General features: G+C 40.7%; 2 protein-coding genes across 9 annotated transcripts in view; one reads left to right on the top strand and one right to left on the bottom strand.

Moving 5' to 3' along the window:
- Window positions 1-21,920, top strand: part of Gabrb3 (gamma-aminobutyric acid type A receptor subunit beta3) — a 396,285-nt gene that overhangs the window by 27,229 nt on the left and 347,136 nt on the right. The window lies entirely within an intron of this gene.
- Window positions 1-21,920, bottom strand: part of Gabra5 (gamma-aminobutyric acid type A receptor subunit alpha5) — a 75,853-nt gene that overhangs the window by 37,416 nt on the left and 16,517 nt on the right. For all 8 annotated transcript variants that reach the window (XM_040274470.2, XM_040274465.2, XM_040274469.2 and 5 more), the window contains 3 exons: window positions 21,312-21,433; window positions 18,681-18,748; window positions 18,357-18,577 (listed from right to left, as the gene is read on the bottom strand). In XM_040274470.2, the coding sequence (XP_040130404.1) occupies window positions 18,357-18,577; window positions 18,681-18,748; window positions 21,312-21,433 (411 nt within the window). The remainder of the gene's footprint in view (window positions 1-18,356; window positions 18,578-18,680; window positions 18,749-21,311; window positions 21,434-21,920) is intronic.

The raw sequence follows: 21,920 nt of genomic DNA, 5'->3' as shown, positions 1-21,920 counted from the left end.
TAAACTGATGATTTCCACCAGAAATGATGAAGAGGCAGTGCAATGGATTACTGAATGTGTTTAAAGAGAAAAAGCTATCAACCAAGAATTCTATTTCCAGCCAAACTATGCTTCAATATTAAGGAGAATTTAATATATTCTAGATTAAAGGTCACTGAAGAAACATTAAAAAATCAATTAATGTAATCCATCAGATCAACAAGCTAAAGAAAAGTTGTACAATCTTACATTAGATGCAGAAAAGGCATTCGACAAAATCCAATAACCATTTGTGACAAAAACTTACAGTAAACTAAAACTACTGGGGAACTTCCTTCACATGATAAGAATTATCTCCAAAACCCTACAGCTAGCATAATTAATGGAGAGAAATTCAAAGTTTGCTTCTCAGTTCAGAACTGAGCAAAGATATCTCCTCTCAACACCTTTTCAACATCATTCTAGAAACCCTAGCTAATAAAATAGGATAAGAAATGCAATTTAAAGATATCTACAGATTGAAAAGAAAATTATAAAATTGTCCATAAGTACAGATTATATGACTTTCTATGTAGAAAATATAAAAGAACAACAATAATAATAAACTCCTGGAACTAATATACAAATTAAGTAAGGTCAGTGGATCCAAGATTAATATGCAAAATTCAATCATTTTCTCACATATCAGCAATGAGCAAATAAAATTTAAATGAAAGACATATTGCCATCCAAAATTGAAATATTTATGTAAAAATCCAACAAAGATGTACATGATATATGTGAGAAAAACAAGAAGACTGATGAAAGAAATCAAAGAACTAAATAAATGGAGGGAATTTCCATCATCATTTATAGGAAAATTCAATATCACTAAGATGTCAACTCTTTACAACTTGATCTGCACACTCAATGCAATTTCAACTAAAATCCCATAAAGTTATTTTGTGGATTTTAACAAATTGATTGTAAAATTTATCTAGATAGACAAAACACTGTGATTAGTCAGCACAAGATTAAAGAACAAAGTAGGAACAGTGACAGTACCAAACTTCAAGGTTTATTACAAAGTAACAGTGGGGGGTAGAGGATGGGGCTCAGTAGTAGAGCACTTCTCTGGCATGCATGAGGTCTTGGGTTTGATCCTGACCATAGAGAGACAGATAGACAGATAAAGTGACAGTAAACAAGTCAGTGCAGAATTTGTGAAACAATGGACAAAGAGATTAATAGGAGAGAAAAGAGGGTGAAGAAATGACCCACAAAATATTGTCAACTAATATTTGACCAAAAAGCAAAGGCGATGCCCTGGAAAACCATAATCTTTCAATAACTGATGCTGGGACAAATAGACATTCACAAAAATCCATTCAAAATAGATCACAGGACCAAATGGGAAATGCAAAACTATAAATCTCTTATAAGAATAAATGAATAAATTTATTATCCTATGAGAATAAATGACCTTGAGTTTGCTAATGACACCTCAAATATGATAACAAAGGCACACTCTATGAAAGAAAGAATTGATAAGTTAAAATTCATTAAAATTAAAATTTCCTAATCAGAGAAAAAATTAAAACACAAGTCACAGATGGGGAGAAAGTGCAAAGACATATCTGACAAAGGACTGTTAAATGAAATATTCAAGGAATTCTTAAAACTAGACCACAAAAAGGAAACAACCCAATTAACATATAGTTTAACAAACCAACCTTAGAAGTACCTCACCAAAGAAGACATAGAGATGACAAACAAGCATAGAATACTCACATCATATGTCATCAAGGAAATGCAAATTGAAACAATGAGATGTCATCACATATTTACTACAATGACCAACTCCAGTACACTGATGATAGCAAATGTTGGAAAGCATGTGGAGAAAGAAATTCTCAGTTTTTGCTATTGTAAATGCAAAATCATACAGCCAGTCACTTTGGAAGTTATTCTGGCAATTTGCTACAAAACTAAAAAAAAAAAAAAAATCTTACCGTAAGATCTAGCTTTGTGATCCTCAGTATTTATTCACAAGAGTCGAAAAGTTGTGTCTACACACAATCCTTCACAAGAATGTTTACAGTAGCTTTTTTCACAATCACCAATACCAAGCAACCAAATACGTGCTTTCATAGGTGAATGGATGAAGCATACTATATCCAGACATAGCAATGGAATATTATTTGGTACTAAAAGGAAATGAGCTTTCAAGCCATGAAAAAATATGGAGGAAACCTAAGTGCACATTAGTAAATGAAAACAGCCAGATAGAAAGGTTACATATTGTATGATTCAAACTACATGATATTCTAGGGAAAGGCAAAACTATGGAGAACATGACTGCTGGGGTTTGTGGGGAGAGAGGGATAAATAAGTGGGGCACAGAGGATTTTTAGATCAGCAAAAAATATCACATGTGATACCATAATCTAGGTATATATCATTCTAATTTTGTCAAAATTCATAAAAAGTATAACATGAAGAGTAGACCCTAATGTAAGGGGGAATGATGGCATGTCAATATAGGCTTGTCTATTAAAACACATGTACCACTGTAATGGGGAGAGGGAGGCAATCCCTGTGTGAAGGCATGCAGAGTAAGGGAAATCTCTGCACCTTACTTTCGACTTTTCTGTAAATCAGAAACTGGTCTGAAAAATCAATTATTTTATAGGACTTAATAAGTTGGAAGAGAGTGTATAAAGGAGGTTGTATTTGATTGGGGCATGCTCAATACACATATGAGTATATTATACTAAATTCTATTATTATGCACAATGAATACATGTTAACAAAAAGGAAAATAAAATCAATTATAAAATTTTAAAATATATAAAAAATTAAAATTTTTTAAAAACTAGGAAGTTCATTACTTAGTAACTTCCATTTAGTAGACTTGACATATAATAAATGATAAAGGCAGTCCTGTATGAATAATTAAAAAAAATACTAGACAATAATTCAAAGCTACTGAAGAAAATAAATGACAGAAATTGCATATATAAATACAAAAGATGGTACTATATTATTATATTTTTAGTTTTTAACCCCTGTTTTATTTCACATGTTTTTTCCAAAATTTTTTAGTTGTTGATAGACCTTTATTTTATTTTATTTATTTGTATGTGGTGCTGAGAATCGAACCCAGTGCCTCACATGTGCCAAGTGAGTGTGCTACCACTGAGCCCCAGCCCAGCCCTATCCCACATGTTTTAAAAGACAAATGCATAAAATGATCATTATAATTCTGTAATAATGAACATACTTTGTACAAGGATGTAATCTGTGACAACGAATAACATAACAGGGGACACGGCATAACAACAAAGTTTCTTATACTATATAAAATAAGTTGCTGTTAATTCAAACTAAGTTGTTATAAATTTTGATGTTAAACATAATCCCCAGACAAAACATTAAGAAAATAATTTTAAAATATGCAAATAATAGAATGGAAATAAAAATTATATACTGGGAAAAATTAACCTTAAAAGAAGGCAGTAACAGAAGAATCGCAGAACAAAAAATGAATAAGACATATAGAAATAAGCAGAAAAAAATAAAGAAGTCCTTCCTTGTCAGTGATTACGTTAAATGTAAATGGATTAAACACTTTGATTTAAAGGCAAAGATTGGCAGAACTGCTGGGCACAGTGGTGCATGTCTGTATTACCAGTGGTTTGGGAGGCTGAGGCAGGAGTATCATGAGTTCAAAGCCAATCTCAGCAAAAAGTGAGGTGCTAAGCAACTCAGTGAGACCCTGTCTCTAAATAAAATACAAAATAGGGCTGGGGATGTGGCTCAATGCTCAAGTTCCCCTGAGCATTGATTGGCAGAATTGATAAATAAATATAAATTAATTATATACTGCCAATAAGAGACACATTTTAGTTCCAAAATATATTATAAAGTTGAAAGTGAAATGAAGGAAATGCATTCCATGCAAATCATAAACAAAGAGAGCTTTAGGACAAAATTTGTTAAAAGAAACAAAGAAAGATATTGTATAATTTTGATAAGAAGTTCAATTCATCTAGAATACACAGAAACTATAAACATAAATGAAGCTCACAATAGAATCCCCAAAATATCTGATGGAAAAAATGATAAAATTCAGAGAAAATGGACTATCCTATAATAATAGTGAGACATCAATAACCCATCTTAAATAATGGGTATAGCATCAAGACAGAATATTGAAAAGAAAACAGAGACTTCAGCTGCACTATAAACCACCTGGACTCACAGACACATAAAGGACACTTGATCTAACAAGGGCACAATACACATTGTTCTCAAGTGTGCATGAAGCACTGCCCAGGATAGACCAGCTGGCAACAAAACAAGACTCAAATTTAAAAACTGTGAAATTATACAAAGTATCGCTTCTGACTGAAACATGGATTGAAACCAGAAATCAATACCAGAAGGAAAACTGAAAAATTTATGAATATGTGGAAATTAAAGAACATACTTCTAATGAAGAAATGGGTCAAAAAAATATAAGAGAAATTAGGGAAAAGAACAATTTTGAGATGAATGAAAACAAAAATATGACCTATCAAAATTTATGGGATATGGAAATAGTAGTTCTCAGTAAAATTTATACCTAGATACACTGACATTTAATAAGGAAGATCTCAATTCCATAACCTAACTTCACATACAAAGGAACTAAAACAAAAAGAATGAGCTAAATAAATAAAGCAGAGAACAGAAAGAGAAAAGCTTGCTGGGCTCACAGAAGAGTCAGAGGAGATGCTGACTGGTGATGGGGAAGCCAATCTTCTGTATTATAGATGCTGCTGCTTTCAATCTTTAAATCCCTTCTTCCAGATTTCTGAGCACCTCAGATAACACACGAGCACTTCTGAGTTGCTATTTATGCCACTTTATGTGTTATACTTTAGCAACCCAGAATCTTTCAAATGATGACCTCAGGTTCTTCCTTGGTAGAGCTGGTAGGAAGGGTGTGTTGATGTATGTGAGTGTGAAGATGAAACTTTATACACTAAGATTCTCAGAAAGTGGCCTAAGAGAACCTCTCCAGAGTGGCGGTGCAGCAGTGCAAGGACTGGGGGGACTTCGTCCATTGCCTTTACTCCCTGGGCAGCCAGACTTAGTTTTCTGTATTCAGAGGCTGGATGGTCTGAACTTTCTATCTGCCTTTTCAGAGACAGTAATAAAATTCATGGTTATTCAGAAGCATCATTAACCCATGTACACAAAGACACCTCAGAGCCTTTACAAAGAAGGAAAATACTTTCCAAATTATCCTTAGGTTTCTGCATAATGTAGGGCAGAGAAGTGATCAAAAGGTACAAGGCTCCAGAGCAGTGTGAGGTTGGAGAATAACACAAGGGACAGAATGATGTCCATTTGATAGCCCAGGAGGGAGAAGTGGGAGGTGGGGAGAAGAGCATCACCCCTTGGCATGGAAGGAAGGTAGAGGTTTGCTGGGCTCTCATGGAGACCCTGGACCCAGCCTGGCTCACAGGACTAAATGGACATCTCCTCTGGGCTGAGCACTGTGAATAGGCTCTTTTAGCTTATATTTACAACCCTAGGGGACAGGTACTTTAACTGTCATAACATAAGGAGAAATTTATTAGTAGCAGAGCTAGGATTTCAATCCAAGCAGAATAGCTCCAAAGCCTACACCAAAGTTAAGAGTAGAATCCAAAATTTACAAGTTATTTCACAGGCTGAAACATCCTAAATCCTGAACATCCTAGAGATTCCTGCAAGGAATCAGAAAGACTTTTACAGTTGTCTTTGCACCTGTATTTAGAGGGAATAATAAGAGACACCAAGAGCCAGGCATCAGCTGAATGACAGTAGCAGCCCTCTGGGGAAAGGTGAAGAGTTCCAGTGGATGGAGGGGAAGCTTTGGTAGCTTTGGACTACAAAGAAAGGCCAAAGTTTTGTGGCAGAAAGAATGGAAGGGGGTCAGCAATAGACAGAACCAACTGGTTAACAAAGAACTAAGCAAGCAGCTACAATGTAAGAACAACTCTGGGCTGCTGCAGACCTCAGCAGAGGGCACAAGAGAGAAGCCTGCAGTCCACCAAGAAGAAAATCAGGGCTTGAGGGTACTTATTTGAAGGCATATAAGCAAACAGAAGTAAAACCCATGGAAACAACTTATTTTCCAGAAGAGCAACTCTGAGATTGGAGGACAAAGCCTTGGAGGAACCCTATGTTCTGTTCATCCAGCTGTGTCTCTAGGTCCATGCAGCTTGGCAAGGTCCCATGTCTCTGTTCAATCCTTTACCAAGCAGGGCAAAAAACGTGTGCCCAGGCTCCTCATGGGGGAGCACAGCACCCACCTCGGGTGCCTCAAAACGGCACCCTCTATGTAGACTGGGGAAAGCAGTGGTTCTGATGACCAGAGGGTACAGGAAAACAGGTCCACGCAACCAAGAACGGTGAAGGCAACAGATCCAGGGGAGGGAAAATGGGAGAACAGACTCTAACCCGGAGAAGATCCTGGGCAATGTGGAACTAGCTTTTATAAGTGGGCAACAAGGGAAGAACCACAGTCTGAGAAAACTGCCTGTTGTGTCTTTTAGGGAGGCAGACAGGAGCCTCTCTGTTATGGTTTGGATGTGAGGTGGCCCCCAAAAGCTCAGGGAAGTTCAGAGTTTCAATGATTGGGTTAAGACAGCCTTAGCCTAGTCAGAGCATTAACCCCCTAGTAGGGATTAACAGGGTGTGGCTGGAGGAGGTGGATCACTAAGGGCGACTTTTGGGTTTATAGTTTGTCCCTCATGAGTGGGGCACTCTCTCTGCTTCCTGGTTACCATGAGCTGAGCTGCTTTCCTCCTCCACACCCTTCCACCATGATTTTCTGCCTCACTCTGACCCAAAGTAATGAAGTCTGTTGTCCAAGGACTAAGACCTCTGAAATAGTGAAAGTCACAGATACTTTTCCTCCTCTGAAACTGTTCAGGCAGTATTTTAGGTCCTAGAGGCAAAACAAAAAGCTGACTAAGACACCTTCATGCAGGAGGATCACAACATGGCCCTCACCTGTATCACCTCGCTGATGCCTCTTCCAATTAAAGGAGATGCCTAGAGGGACCATCCTAACTTTCAGATGAGGGTGGGGACTCAATGATGACGTTGGGTGTGCAGTGGTGGAACCACCCACAGACCCTCAAGAGGTCTGGAGGGATCCGTGTTCCAGACCTCTGCCAGCCTCTCTTTAAGGAGTCAAAGAAGAGGATGGGAATGTGGCTCAGCTGTGGAGCATCTGAGCCCCAGAACCAACCAATCTCTCTCTCTCTCTCTCTTTCTCTCTCTCTCTCTCTCTCACACACACACACACACACACACACACACACACACACACACACACACGCTCACTCACTCACTCACTCACTGAGAGTGATACCATTGAGAGACAAGTGTAATAGATGGAAACATGGAAACATGAACCCCTTCCAGGTGGGGTTTGTTCGACTTCCTTCCTCATGTGAACGCTGGGGCTTGCTCACACAGAACTCCAGGTGCATGACTTCCTCCTAGGGTGGCCTGGCTTTACCCTCCAACCTCAGGATCTCCTCACCTGCAGTGAGGAACTACTGTAGCTACTCCACCACTTCTGGGGGGTAAGGGGACGTGCGTAGGGAATTGTGTGGCCTGTGAAGGTGGTCAGGAAAGCCTACAGAGGTGGTGCTGGCCTACACTTTCCCTAAGGCCAAACCAAAAGGAATCAGCCTTGCCCTGATCCTTGTCCATAAGAAGGTCTTAACTCCTGCTGTCCCCTGGCCTCCTTCCCAACAGCCTGAAGCACACATTCACATAACTGCATACTGACTCCTGAAGCCATGGTTCTGCACACGCTGGTCTCTGTGTCCAGAAACCCTGGCAGCCCCAGCTCAGGCAGGGCCACATTACCTCCTCCACCCAGTCTCACCCCCTGAGGTCGCCCTGTGGACTGCCCTGCTCCCCAGCCCCTAAGGCTGAGCGGGTGGTTCCATGGATGGTGCTGGTTCAACTTTTTCCACACAACTTTAAGTGGGTGAAAGGAGGGAGCAAGTGGAGAGGAAATGATGGCTACAGGATGGGCTAAGCAGTGTGAGAGGAAGGGCAGGGCCGCAGTGCAACCAGCCCAGCTCCCCACCTGGGCTAGGTACATAGGTTACACAGCAGGAGACTGGCCAGACTGCCTTCCCCTCCTTATCCAGTAAGAGTCGGGAGATGGGAGCCCTTCTTCTCATCACACACCACACACAGCACACAAGCCCACTCACACAATCACAAACACACCCCCACGATCACCTTCTTACACCATACACACGTGCACACAACTGTACACACCACACTCACATACACACCCACTCACACACCAACACTCATCACAACTGCACCCCACACACACCCCACATACATACTTTAACTATACACTATACCCATACACACACCATACACTCCCACACACACACACCCACTCAGATACCACACTATATACCAACACTCACACAGCCATTCATGCTCACTCACACATCCACACTCACTCATATACCACAAAGACACACTCACACAGACAACCACTCCCACAAAAACACACTCACATTCTCCGACACCTATACATACTCTCTCACACACATGTACCCACACTCCCTCAAACACGACACACCCCCAGATCACACAATCTCTCTCTCTCACACACACACACACATACCCATGCATACTCAAAAAACATAACGCACACTCATACACCACAATCATACACAACACTCACACACCTACATACAGATACATATGCACGCTCACACACACCACTCCAACTCCAGCACTACTGTCCTCAGTGATCATTCCTCCCTGCAGATGGCAGGGAGGGAGGGGTCCCCCAGCATTACTGGAAATCCTGGGTCACCCAGGCAGGAAAGAACAAGACCCAGTGTCTTTGGGGCTGATGGAGCACACTGCATGCAGGCTCAGGTCTGCCGCTGGGCACCTGGGGAAAAGCTGAGCCACACACCCTCTGGCTAACAGTCACACAGAAGTCTCTTTGGATTGTTTTCATCTGTGCCGGATATCTTCATTTAGCCACATCAGAGACTGCACAAGTGTAACATATTGAAAATGGAATTCAACGTTTCTCTGACACTTTCAGGAAAGCCCTGGTGCCTTTCAAATGTTCCCATTCATTCACTCATTCCTTTGTGTCATTATCTTGGGGAATGGTATCACTTTGCAAGACAGACCTGGGAATCATTTCTGACACCTCCCATTTGTCACCAGTTTTAAATCTATCAAGTCCTGTCCATTCACCTCCAAAATGTCACAGACATGGTCTATTTCTTCCATTTCCCTGGGTGGATCATAATCCCCTAAATTCCTGTTCCCTCTGATAATCCTAATGCCTCCAATCATTTTCCCCACACACAAAGTTGCCTCAGGTTTGATTCCTCAGCCTCATGCCCAGTACACAAGGATGAACCCCACTCACTCACTGGTCTTCACCCACCTCCTTAAACATATGCTCTGTGGACAGCCACGCACACCTCTCCTCTACCTACCCAATGCCACATCATTCCTGAAGTGACTCCCAAAGAAAAGCTTCAGTAGAGCCAGTACTTCAGCCAACCCCAAGGGCCCCTCCTATTAGTCTAGCCCATGTTCTTTTTCTTCTCTGTGTTTTAATTCCAACAGACTAACAATTCCATGCTATCAATTAATAGTGTGTGTTCACTGACCTTATTAATATTGTGTGAAGTACTGTAGAAAAAAATTACCTTCAAGGGCTACGGGTGTAGTTCAGTGGTAAAGAACTTGCCTCGTATGTATGAGGCCATGGGTTCAATCCCCAGGATTGCCAAAAGTAGAAAAATAAAAATCAATTTTAATTAGGAAAAAAAAGTTCAATAACAAAAATTAAATTGGCAATATATTATTTTCTTGTTGGATGTCTAGGAAAATATTTATGGGTTTGACCATTCATACTTCTAGAATAATGCTTTAGAAAAATCAGCCTATTAGGAATGTAGCTTCAATACTTTTAATTTTCCTTTAAATATCTTGAAACTTTGCTTAAGTACAAAGATTCCCTGAGTCTTTGTTAACTGCACATGTGACACAGCTGAGAGCAGCTAGCTACTGCTGGTCTAGGTGGGGTGGACACACATATGATCAGGGTTCAAAGTGGAAAAAACAGGATCCCTAAAAATGCTTCTGATTCTAAGATTGGGCTGAATTTCCAAAGGAACTCTGTGGCAACACCAAGGTCCTATACATGTGCTGTCCATTGTGGAAGCCAACATTCACACCTGGCTATTGATTGAGGTGTTGCTAATATGCTGAATTGTTAATTTTATATAAGGTTAATTTTTAAATGTCATAGGTTTCTAGTGGTTACCAAATCAGACAGCACACATTATAAAAGGCAAAAGCAAGACTCTTGAGATTCCAACCTCCCTGGGAAGCAATTTGGGCATGGAGAACTCTTTTGCAACTTCTTCCACTTCACATCAGGCAAATACCTAATTATTTTCCAGGTAAATATAGAAATCCTCACTGCATTAGTTGCATTACTATGAGACAATGACTAGAATTTTCTAATGCCTATTGTTGTTGGCTGATCTGAGGGTCAACTCAGACTCAAGAACCACACGGATGACAGCATGCATGAGATGAGACCATTCATATCTGCCAATTAAAAGGACCACACTCTTAGTTGAGATTAGGAGGGCTGGTCCTTCAACCCTTCCCCATGAGAAAAAGAGGATTTTTTTTCTTTTCTTCTTTTTAACCAGCTTTTGACATTGACTCAGAACCCCTGTTCCAGTGCCTGGGGTGCAGGTGCAGGCTGGCTGCATGACAGGAAGGGCTCTAGGCTAAGGACAGGCTTCCTATGTCCTTCAGAGGAATGTGCTACAGAACCACAACACCTTTCATTTCCCTGGAAGTGCTTCAGTAAGAGCCAGTACTTCAGCAGGGCCCTCTGGAACAGTCTGTCCTGTTTTTTCCTCCATGCAAATAGGCATGGCGCCACCTAGTGGATATTATTTTCAGTCTGTTAGCTGAACAGAGAGTGTGCAGGTTGCTTAGGTTTTTTTTTTTTTTTTTTTTTTTTAAGAGAAAGAAGAGAGAAGAGAGAGAGAGAGAGAGAGAGAGAGAGAGAGAGAGAGAGAGAGAGAGAGAGAGAGAGAATTTTTTTAATATTTATTTTTCAGTTTTCAGCAGACACAACATCTTCATTTTACTTTATGTGGTACTGAGGATGGAACCCAGCGCCCCGAGCATGCCAGTCGAGCGGGTTACCGCTTGAGCCACATCCCCAGTCCTTTCTTAGGTATATGTTACAATAGGGACAGGCAAGCAGGTTTGGCATTTTGGGCTTTATTGATGGGTGGATTCCTGTGTATTCACTTTTACCTGCTTCATGGGATTTATTTATTAATTGGGATAATGATGGCACCAAATTCTTATGGTGTTGTGCAAATTCAATGAATTTGTTTTTCTGAAGCACCTGGCTTATAACAAAAGACACAGAAATTTTTTGCAAATTAATGAGCTCATCAAATCAAGTGATCCTTTTGATTTAGACATAACTGAATGCCTGGACTTTTGTGTGTGTGTGTGCATGGCAGGAGGGTATTCTGGATCAAAGCCCAGAGCTGAGACTCTAGTCAACTTGGCTTTCAACCAAGAATGTTGGAACTTGTGTCCCTATGCATGTAAGTGGCTCTCTCTAAGAAGGTCCCTACTCAGGCAAGGGAGACTGACATGTCAGCCGTGCAGAAGCTACAGCTATTACTAGGACTGGATGTGTCCGCAGCCTTTGAGATACTGTAAAATACTTTGAAAGAAAGCAAAAAATGTGTTAGAGATGGTCCATTTGCAAAGTATGGGGAGGTCCTTTGTGAGATGTGTGCTCAACAGTCCAAAACTATGGACTGACTGTAGCAATTGTGAAATAAGACCCTCTATAATAGACCAAGAATAATTCTAGTCATGTTTTTGAACCAAATATGCAAGAAATATATGTTTAAATGACTTCATTTGTATTCTGCAAGTACAATGTTTTAGCCAAATATAAGCTTGAATCTTTATGAAACTGGCACAAACCAAAGCACTGAGCTTGTTTGCAAAAGAGGAATTTCTCTGGGTCTCCCTTCTAAATCCCTCAAACTGAGGTTGAACAGAGAGACAACCTCACTTAAGAAAAAGTGGTCCCATTCAGTCCATTACTGTTCATTCCTTCACAAACATGCATTTAGTTCCTCTTTATTGCCAGGTGCTGAGATCATATGGAGTACGGCTGTCTGTCAGTAGCTGCAGGGAATTGGTTGCAGGACACTTCATTTTCACATTCAAAGTATCAGAAAGGAATTAAGAGAGACAATCTCTACTCCCACTGTTGGTGAAAGTCAAATTTGTGCAAATTTTACAGAGAATAATTTGAAGATATATAAAAAAGATTTATCTTTTGTCCAATTCCTGCAATTGACCCAAAGCATATATCTGCGTGCTGGAATCACAATATTATTTATCAAGTGAAAAAAGGAAATAGGATGAAGTTTTGTTATAGATACACAGAATTTTGTTACAGAATATCCACATGATGAAATGTGATGTATCATGTTTCAGAACAAACTCTAAGACACAGAAAAATGTCTTCAATACATTTTAAATAAATATCTACCTAAAGAAGTTTTCAGAGATTGATACCACTTAAAAACCATAGGAGACGCTGTAGGTGTTCACACAGAAATGCACATATGTATGTATGTATGTCTATACACAGAGACACAGGCACATGACCCACTCCCAGATATTAACATTGATTCTTGTTGGCTTTGATATCAGACTTCTTGAATTTTTTAATCCTATTTGTTTCTGTCATTATAAATAAGTATTACCGTGAAATTTCAAGATGAGTTGGTTCACAAAAGCAGATTTTAACTGGACATTGATGTGTGTATGTATATATGCTTGTTCATACACACACACATATCAGTGTCTAGTTAAAAAATTATAGGGCTGGGGATGTGGCTCAAGCAGTAGCGCGCTCGACTGGCATGCGTGTGATCCGGGTTCGATCCTCAGTACCACATACAAACAAAGATGTTGTGTCCACCGAAAACTAAAAAATAAATATTAAAAAAAAATTCTCTCTCTCTCTCTCTCTCAAAAAAAAATTTAAAAAAATTCTAGCTATATATATTCAATTTTCTTCAAATACATTATCCATAAACCAAACAAGTGTAACACAATTTCTTCCAAGTGAGTTTCTTGGGTTACTTTGCGTGTTGTGAATCACCAAACATAAATGTGACTATGCTGCCCTCGAGTGGCCATTCGAAGAATATGCTTATTTGCTAGCTGTTCTCAAAAGAGTCTTAGACCCTATAGCTCTTCCACATTGTCAGAAAAATAATTAATAATAAGGCAACACAAAGGAAAAAAATTATTCTAAGAGATTAATATGAAATTATCAAGGATTCCTGGCCACTAAATTCAAGAACTTGAAGTTTAGTCAGCATAACCCCAAGGTACATGATCTTCTCGATACCTCCTATTTCTTCAATGTGTGGCAAATATTTGCCCATTTAATGATGAAAGTCTAAACAGAATATAAACAGATATAAGAACTTGTCTTCCTCAAAATAAAAACATCACAGAAGAAAACACTGTGCACAGAAGATGACGCAGAGTGGCATTCGATACCTGACTCTGGTGTTAGGCTACTCAGTGCTGTGTGCTCTGTTACAATGGGGAAATGGTTAACATTCTAGAACATTTACCCAGATCTTTCCCTCAGTTGGACAGAGTGAGGGTGGGCAGAAGAGCTCTTATGAGACAGACATAATCATGTGATTCTAAGAAAGCCCGCCTCCTAAGTAAGTCCTTGCTCTTCTGACACTGAAGACTAAGACAGGCCCCTCATGGTGCATCCTCACAAGAGTTTGCACTTCTGGAGAGTGAAAAAGAAATAGAGATGAAAGATGGCCATGTCTACCAGCCGTGTCTACCAGAGGTAATTACCCTGCAGCAAAGGGCTTGTCTAGCAGGGAATCGGAACCCATCTACTAATGACCAAAAGTTCTATCCGGAATCAAAAGCAACTATGAAAGTCGGCCATGGTGACAATCATCCATCAATATCCTGGATGGACTAGAGCTAGTCTCTTACTCCTCCATCCCTGCAAAGGAGGCCAGGATGGAGTGACTGCGCCACCATGCCTAATGTTTGAAACTCCGCTTTGGAGATGGCTTTGTAAAATAGATCTATTTGCTGAAAGACTCTCCAGGAGTAATTGTTCAATCAGATGACTTTACCATGGTGTGAAAGTGATACACATTTAATAGACAATATATTTAAATTTTGTATTCAGCCTTTTCCTGGGCTAGCAACATGCCATAGCAAACCAAATCACAGCCTCCTGTCAGCAACAGGATCATGAGGGAATCTGACATTCCACTGTGTGCTGCGTTGCTAAGCTATGACATTTGGGGTAAGTGCATGAAATGCATTTTCAGCTTATGATATTTTCAGTTTACAACAAGTTTATGTAAATGTAGCCCTACTGTAAGTTTGGGAGCATCTGTACTGTAAAATGTCCTTTTGAACAAATTAATCCATAGCTGGGCACAGTGGCAGATGCCTGTAATCCCAGCGACTTCCGAGGCTGAGGCAGAAGATCGCAAGTGCCAGATCAGCCTCAGTGACTTAGGGAGGCCCTGAGCAACTTAGAGAGATCCTATCTCAAAATAAAAAATAAAAAGGGATAGGGGTGTGACTCAATGGTTAAGCACCCCTGGGTTCAATCCCCAGTATTCAAAGAAAGAAATAAAGACATTAGTTCATATTAATTATACAGAATAGTGGGTTTCATTGTGGCATATTCATATGTGGGGGGGGGAGCATGGGAAGAATAGACAACTTTAGATAGGGCAGAGGGGACAGAGGGACAGAGGGGAAGAGAGGGGGCTCGGGGGTAGAAAAGACGGTGGCATGAGATGGACATCATTACCCTAAGTATATGTATGAAGACACGAATGGTGTGACTGTACTTTATGTATAACCAGAGATACGAAAAATTGTGCTCTATTTGTGTAATATGAACTGAATGCATTCTGCTGTCATATGTAACAAATAAGAATAAATAAAATAAAATATAATTTTATCAATATGATTGAACCCAGAGCCTCAGGAATACTAAGCACTTGCTCTACAACTGAACTACACCCCCAGCACCGAATGTTCTCTTTTGGAGGATCCAGTGGGAAATGTTTGTGTCTCTTTTGGGGCTTACACTGAGTAGTTGGTGAACTGTACCTTTCAACCCTGTAAAGAATGACCCATTGGTCATAGAAAATTCTTCATAACCAACGTTGTCAACTAACTCTAGGCAAATGCCTAAGGTTGTTTGACAGGTATATTAGGATCAAATGGCATCTGCAGCTGACTTTCTCTTGGCTTCTTTTAAATCCCCCATGAAAATAATTCCATCCTGCTAAACTGTGTATATCTTTGAATTCTCATTTAAACGACTTCTGGGATGTGATAGGAATTTTACAATACAAATCTTCTCCAGATACAATTACTCTGAAGCTACATTTTTAAAGATGGTAACTGCATTTCTAGATATTTGTCTTAGACTAAAAGGGCATCACACAAATCCTAGTTTGTTTTACACTTTCATGTTTCACTAATTACAAAGTTTAAAGACACAAGATGTAGCTCCGTGGTTAAAGCCCTTCTCTAGCATGTGTGAGATCATGGGTTCAATCCCCTGTAGCAGACACACACACACACACACACACACACACACACACAAACTAAAGACACAATGTTATTTAAAAAATTTACCAGCTTTTATATTTCTTCCAATGTTTGACATCACAAGTCATGTCACAGCAGATACCTTTGTACATGAAGCGTAGTTCATGTTTCTAATAATTTCCTTAAGATGGAGACTAACTGGGAATCACTGGATCAGGGTACCATTGGTTTTACAAGGTGTTTTTGACAGCTTTCTGTTACTAGAAGAAATACTTGAGATAAATAAACTTATATAGAGAAAAAAGGGTTTTTGGCTCATAGTTACAGAGGTTTCAGTCCATGACTGATTGTCCCCTTTGCTTCGGTCCTGTAGTAAGGCAGTACATCATGTGGAAAGTGTGTGGTGGAGTCACACCACTCACCTTATGCCAGGGAGTGAAAGAGAGAAAAGGAAGGATGTGGAGTCCTGCAATCCCATTCAGGGGCACACCCCCATTAACCAGAATACCTTGGCTGGACTCCACCTCTTAAACTTTCCACTGCTTCTCAGCAGGGTCACCCTAGGCATCCAGCTTTTATCACTTGCACCTTTAGAAGACATTCAAGATCCAAATTAGAGCACAAGTCCTGACAGGCGTGGCCCAGTGCTGAAGCCAGAGGCCGTGCCCCAAGTGCCCCGTGATGGGGTGGGGCACTGGGACATCACTTCACGTGATTTCTATTTTTAACAGGTTCGTGTTGCCCTCTCATCATTTTGGCTAAGTCAGTAACATGCAGTATCACCCCCTAGCTCTAGCTTCACCACATTAAAATTCATAGCACCTTGAAGAGGAACTATTTCCAATTCCCAAATGTTGTATATGACTGAAAAAGAAAACTCATTATCAACTTTGCAGCTCATTAGCAGAATTCTCTGCATCAACAACCCCTCATTACTGCCGACAAGTGGCTCCCATTCTCACCTCTCACTGACTCCCTTCTAGTTCTAGGCATGACACTCTGAAGAGGGTACTAAGAAATCTACCCTACATCTAATAGTGCCACATTCTTCCAATTGTCAAATATGAGCTCAGACCTGAGCTCAAATTCTCATCCCATCACTAGCTGTGTGACCCTAGGATAATTCTGAGCCTTGCTTTCTCTGAGTGTTAAAGGTCATGGTGTCATCTGGCTAGCAGGGTTCCTGCAGGGCTGGCACATGGTGCTCAGTAAGAAGCCCCTCTCCCACCTCTTCCCCTTCTAATCGGTGGTCCTACCTCCCACCACCAGATTCAGGCAGTGATACATCGATGGTAGCCTCCCAGTGTATTCCAGAAATACAATCGCTCATTTCATGCTGCGTTGTTTAGGCTTTGTACCTGACCCCCGTGACTGGGTGATAAGAACTAAGGACAACAATCCAATGGGGACTGTTGTATCCTACAAAAAACACACAGGCACCCCCACAATGATCACACTGAGTCAATCCCTCAACCCAGCACCCTGGGTAGACCCAGCAGACTCCTCTGCCACCACACAGGGTTCTGCTCACAGGCTGAGATCGCACTCTCCATACCCTCTCTTTTCCTCGGGAAGGTGACCAAGCCCTTATTCTCAATTTTGGCAACATTTCTTAGTTTTTCAATACACTTTGCTTCATGGAGAAGGAACTGTCCAAGGGCAATGATGCCCACAACCCACACATCCATCAATGGGAAGAACATGCACAAGATCATTATAAGGAAAAGCAAGGTACAAGAAAAAAAGAATGAAATGCACGGGTTGTGTCTCAAGACTGCTCATGGGAGTTCCTTATGGGGTGATGACGAGAAGGAGAAAGTTCTGTTGTCAATCAGGTTTGCATGTCAAAGTGTTACTCAGAAAATACATGAGAAAATACAGCCTCCAAAGATGACAAGAGCAATATGAGTTTCCACTATGATTACTTATTTTACATATGAAGTTTAAGAGATTGTAGCAAGAGACAGGGAATTCCATAAACCCACATCTATCCGTGTGCTTTATTTATTTATTTATTTTTTCACTTGGCTTTGGTGGCTTTTTTTACATTTAAAAAAAAAATTCTGAAGCTGACTTAAGCCCACCCTGAAAGTTTTGAGAAACTAGAAAGGAGCCTCTCTTGATGGTCAATTTATTGATTTACTGAAGGAGAATGAATAATGCAGGGGAAAAGATGACTAATGAACATTTGAAACCAGAAATACTGAAATTTAACCTCAGCCGTGCAATGTAATCAAAGTTTATGAGAAATGGACTTTTAAAACTTGAAAAGGTTGCATGACTACAACATAAAAAAGGATTATTTAAAGGTTTCAATGAAATTTTTATAAAATAAATTTTCCCTATCTTACATTATCTGGGTCACTAATTCCAAAGATGCTCTTGAACTAGAATAATTTAAAAAAAAAAAGTACAAATAACTAATGGCTCTGAACCCACAGGCGCTAAAGCAAAGAACTGTCATGAGCTGTGGCATGGGAAGGGCAAGAGTATGAAACACTGAAACGCACCACGCAGGCTGCAGTCCCTGAAACCCATCCTCAGACGGATTGGACCCCAGGACCTTGGGACTGGCCGGGTGACCTCGTCCCTGCACTGAACCCTGGCTGGGCCAGCTTCCCCCATCCCATGCCCTCGCTCACCGCATGGTGTAGAGCAGAGTGCCATCGTCCTCCAGGCGCAGCAGCTTGTTGGGCGTGGTCATGTTGTGCGCGATGGACTTCTTCCCGTTGTGGAAGAACGTGTCTGGGGTCCAGATTTTGCTGGCAAGGAGGTTGTTGAGAGGGAGGCGCTGCATGGGCCCCTTGAACCGAAGCCTTTCGTCTTTCCAGCTTTGCCGAAAAAACACATCTATAGTGTATTCCTAATGCAAAAACGAGGGGACATCTGAATCCAAGAGGGCAGCGGCGGAGTTCTTGAGGGGTCTATTTAGAATGATCTAGGAGGGGCCAGGCCCCGTGACCTACCATTTCCGTGTCGGATACAGGACCGAAGCTGGTGACGTAGATGTCAGTCCGCACCTGAGTGATTCGCTCTGAAACAGAGACACAGGTTGCTCCGCGCACGGACTCACCCTGCACCTCCGTCACACTGTGTTTGGGCATTTATGATGTGTTTGGTAAACCTAGAGGGCTGGTCAGAATACCCAGTGGAACTAAGCTGCTCCAACTATAACGCAAATAAAATGTCCATCACATAAAGAAAGCCCAGCTTGGCTGTCATTGTACTTCTGCCCTCCTGGGCTGTCTTTCTGCATAAGAGACCTGCTGAGTCTCCCAGTGGGAGCTGGGTAGTAGCATAAACACCTGAGCTTCAGCTTCTTCCCCCATAAACCTGGAGTAAGAATGCTAACCTGCAGTGCATAAACAGTGCTTTTGAAAGAGTTGGACAATTCAGGATGGGGGAAGCCGATTCAGGGGTAGCTCCAGTTAAGGAAAAAAAAATGGAGCCACCATGTAGTCTCCAGGGAAAAGAGGAATGAGAAAATGCTCTGGGTGTGCTCTCAGACAAGGACAGCTCTCAGAAGGGAAGACCCACTTCTCCATGGATGGCATTTCAATGGTTAGAAATTTCTATCATGGGAGACTACTGTATCAGCTAAAATTATTGGAAAATATGATAAAGTGATACAAGTGGTTAATAATATTGGGGAAATTTTTGTGTGTTCTCTGGGCACCACTGAGGCCCAGTAACCCCTGTAGTACAAACCACATTCAGAATGTGCTTCATCCAGTGTTGGGTGTTAAAGGACCCCAGACTTCCTGATGATATCCCCATGGGCTCAGATCTTTTCTCTCCCAGCATCTCCTTGCAGTGGACATCTACTTTTATGATGTGTATTTGTACATACACAGGTGTTTGGTGCTTTGTGGTTCTGGTGCCTGTCTCCCCACTGAAACATAAGCCCCACTGCACCCTGAGATTCAGGGTATCCCATTAAGCCCTCCTGTGTATCCTCAGGGCCCCCAACCTGCAGAGTTGTAAGGCAGGCTGCAAGAACGGAGGACAACTCAGCAGGTCTCTCTATGCCTTGACCTCACTGAATATGTCCAAAAGGGACAGGAGTGCTGAACACTGGGGCCTGGGAATGCCATTCAGAGGGCAGACCAGACATTGTCAAGGAGTCTTTTCCTTCCTGAAAAGTCGGAGAATGGCAATTCATGCTTTAAGTGAATCTCCCTTTAAAAATGCAAATATCAGAGAATTAAACCTTTTCCTCCAGAATGTGTTTGCCAGAGGGTGTCTACTTCACCTAATGAAGCAAGTTCAAATGCACTACATCTAAATTGGTTATAGCCAAACACATTAAACGTGCCTGGAAACTGCACACTATCTTCACCATAAAATTAGCTGTGCCAGTTGTGCCCTGGAAGAACAATCCATTATCAAGTTTTTTTTTTATTTTTTTATCGGTTTCTCTCAAAGCACAGTCGTCCTTCCCTTATCTGTGCTTTAACTTTCTGAAGTTTCAGCTACCCAGTGTGAGCTGAGATTCAAAAATAAATCTGAATCTCAGCTGGGGTTGTGGCTCAGTGGTAGAGCACTTGCCTAGCACATGTGAGGCACTGGGTTCCATTCCATATATAAATAAATGAATACAATAAAGGTCCATCAACAAATAAAAAAATATTAAATGGGAAATTCTAGAAATAAGTAATTTGCTCTAAAATAACTTTTACTGCAGTCTATTGTTATAATACTCATATATTGTTATAATAGTCTTGTTATAATACATTATTGTTGTTAATCTCTTATAATGCCTAACTTATAAATTAAACTTTATAATGGGTATGTATATACAGAAAAAAATCATAGTATATATAGGGTTTTGTAGAACCTACAATTGCAGGCGACTACTGGGAGTCTTGGAACATACTCCCATGAATAAGGGGAGACTATTATAAATATTATAATTATGGCCAAAGTCAAAATCAAATTTACACCCCGTAAAGATGCAAAAAACAATACTGGACAGTGGATTCAACACTTAAGAACTGCTTCTCGAGATAAGCCAATCCCAAAATGTTTTCTCTAATATTCGGATGCTAATTCCCAATAAGGTGGAGGCACTAAAGAAGAATAGTGTTACCTTAGATTAGGTAGAGGGAAGTGATGGGAGGGGAGAGAAGGGGATGTGAGGATAGGAAAGATAGTAGAATTAAACAGACATTATTACTTTATGTATATACGTGACTACATGACCAATGTGATTCTGCAACATGTACACTGAGAAAAATGAGAAATTATATCCCATCTATTTATATCAAAGTGCATAAATGCATTCTACTGTCATGTATAACTAATTAAAACAAATTTAAAAATTTTTTAAAAATAACTGCTTCCTCACTAAGTGAATAGGACTTCTGGGAAGAAGAGTTTGCAGGGACATTTTAGGGAGACCCCTTCCCCAGCTCTTTGCATCTGGGAAACAATAATAAAGGATACAGGGTCCTTGGCAAGGAGGGAGCAACCATCTCAGGACATCCAGATGTGATGGTTCTTTCAGGGGTTGTTTGACTCACAGTAACCCAAGCTGTAGACTGTGGTTAGGTTTTTCCTGGGGCCTGGCCGGCCTCCTCCAAGAACAGCATACTTACCTCCCAGCCCAGGCCGCAGTCTGTTGTCATAGCCATCCAAGAGCCCATCCAGGATCCTTGTAAATATTGTGATGTTGTCATTGGTCTCATCTTTTCCAGAACTGGTTGGCATTTGTGAAAAGCTTTATGAAAGAGAAACAAAAGAAAAGGTTAAAACTTGTATTGTTTCTTACAAATTCTTCACAAGATAGAGAAATCCAGGTATCCTATGGCAATTTTTCTTAAAGGGGGACATTGGGGAGAGGGAGCTTCCATACCACCTCGTTACTATTTTGCTGTCATAAGCCTTAGTTCCTGAATATCCTAAGTTCTGTTTTGGACTGAATGTGCATCACCTAGCATGACAATCAAAATCGACCATTCTTGATTCTGAGGAGCTGTTTATTACCAATGTTTTAGCTATTTAAAAAAACAAGTTAGGCACTGCACATGGACTAGCAGGATTTACTCCACTGATAGGGGATTTCATAAATTTGGTTTAAACACAGAAAATCAGGGTTCAATATCACTAGTAAGCCTTCTGCAATGAGCACTGGGGTGAGGAGGGGGATAGTGAAAAACTTTCACCCAGGTTGAAAGATAAGGCTGGTCTTTCTGAGTCTTTAGTTG

The sequence above is a fragment of the Ictidomys tridecemlineatus genome, chromosome 5 (genome assembly GCF_052094955.1).
Source record: "Ictidomys tridecemlineatus isolate mIctTri1 chromosome 5, mIctTri1.hap1, whole genome shotgun sequence".
Classification (NCBI taxonomy): Eukaryota; Metazoa; Chordata; class Mammalia; order Rodentia; family Sciuridae; genus Ictidomys; species Ictidomys tridecemlineatus.
Note: the sequence above shows the minus strand (reverse complement) of the source record. Positions and strands in the feature narration are given on the sequence as shown.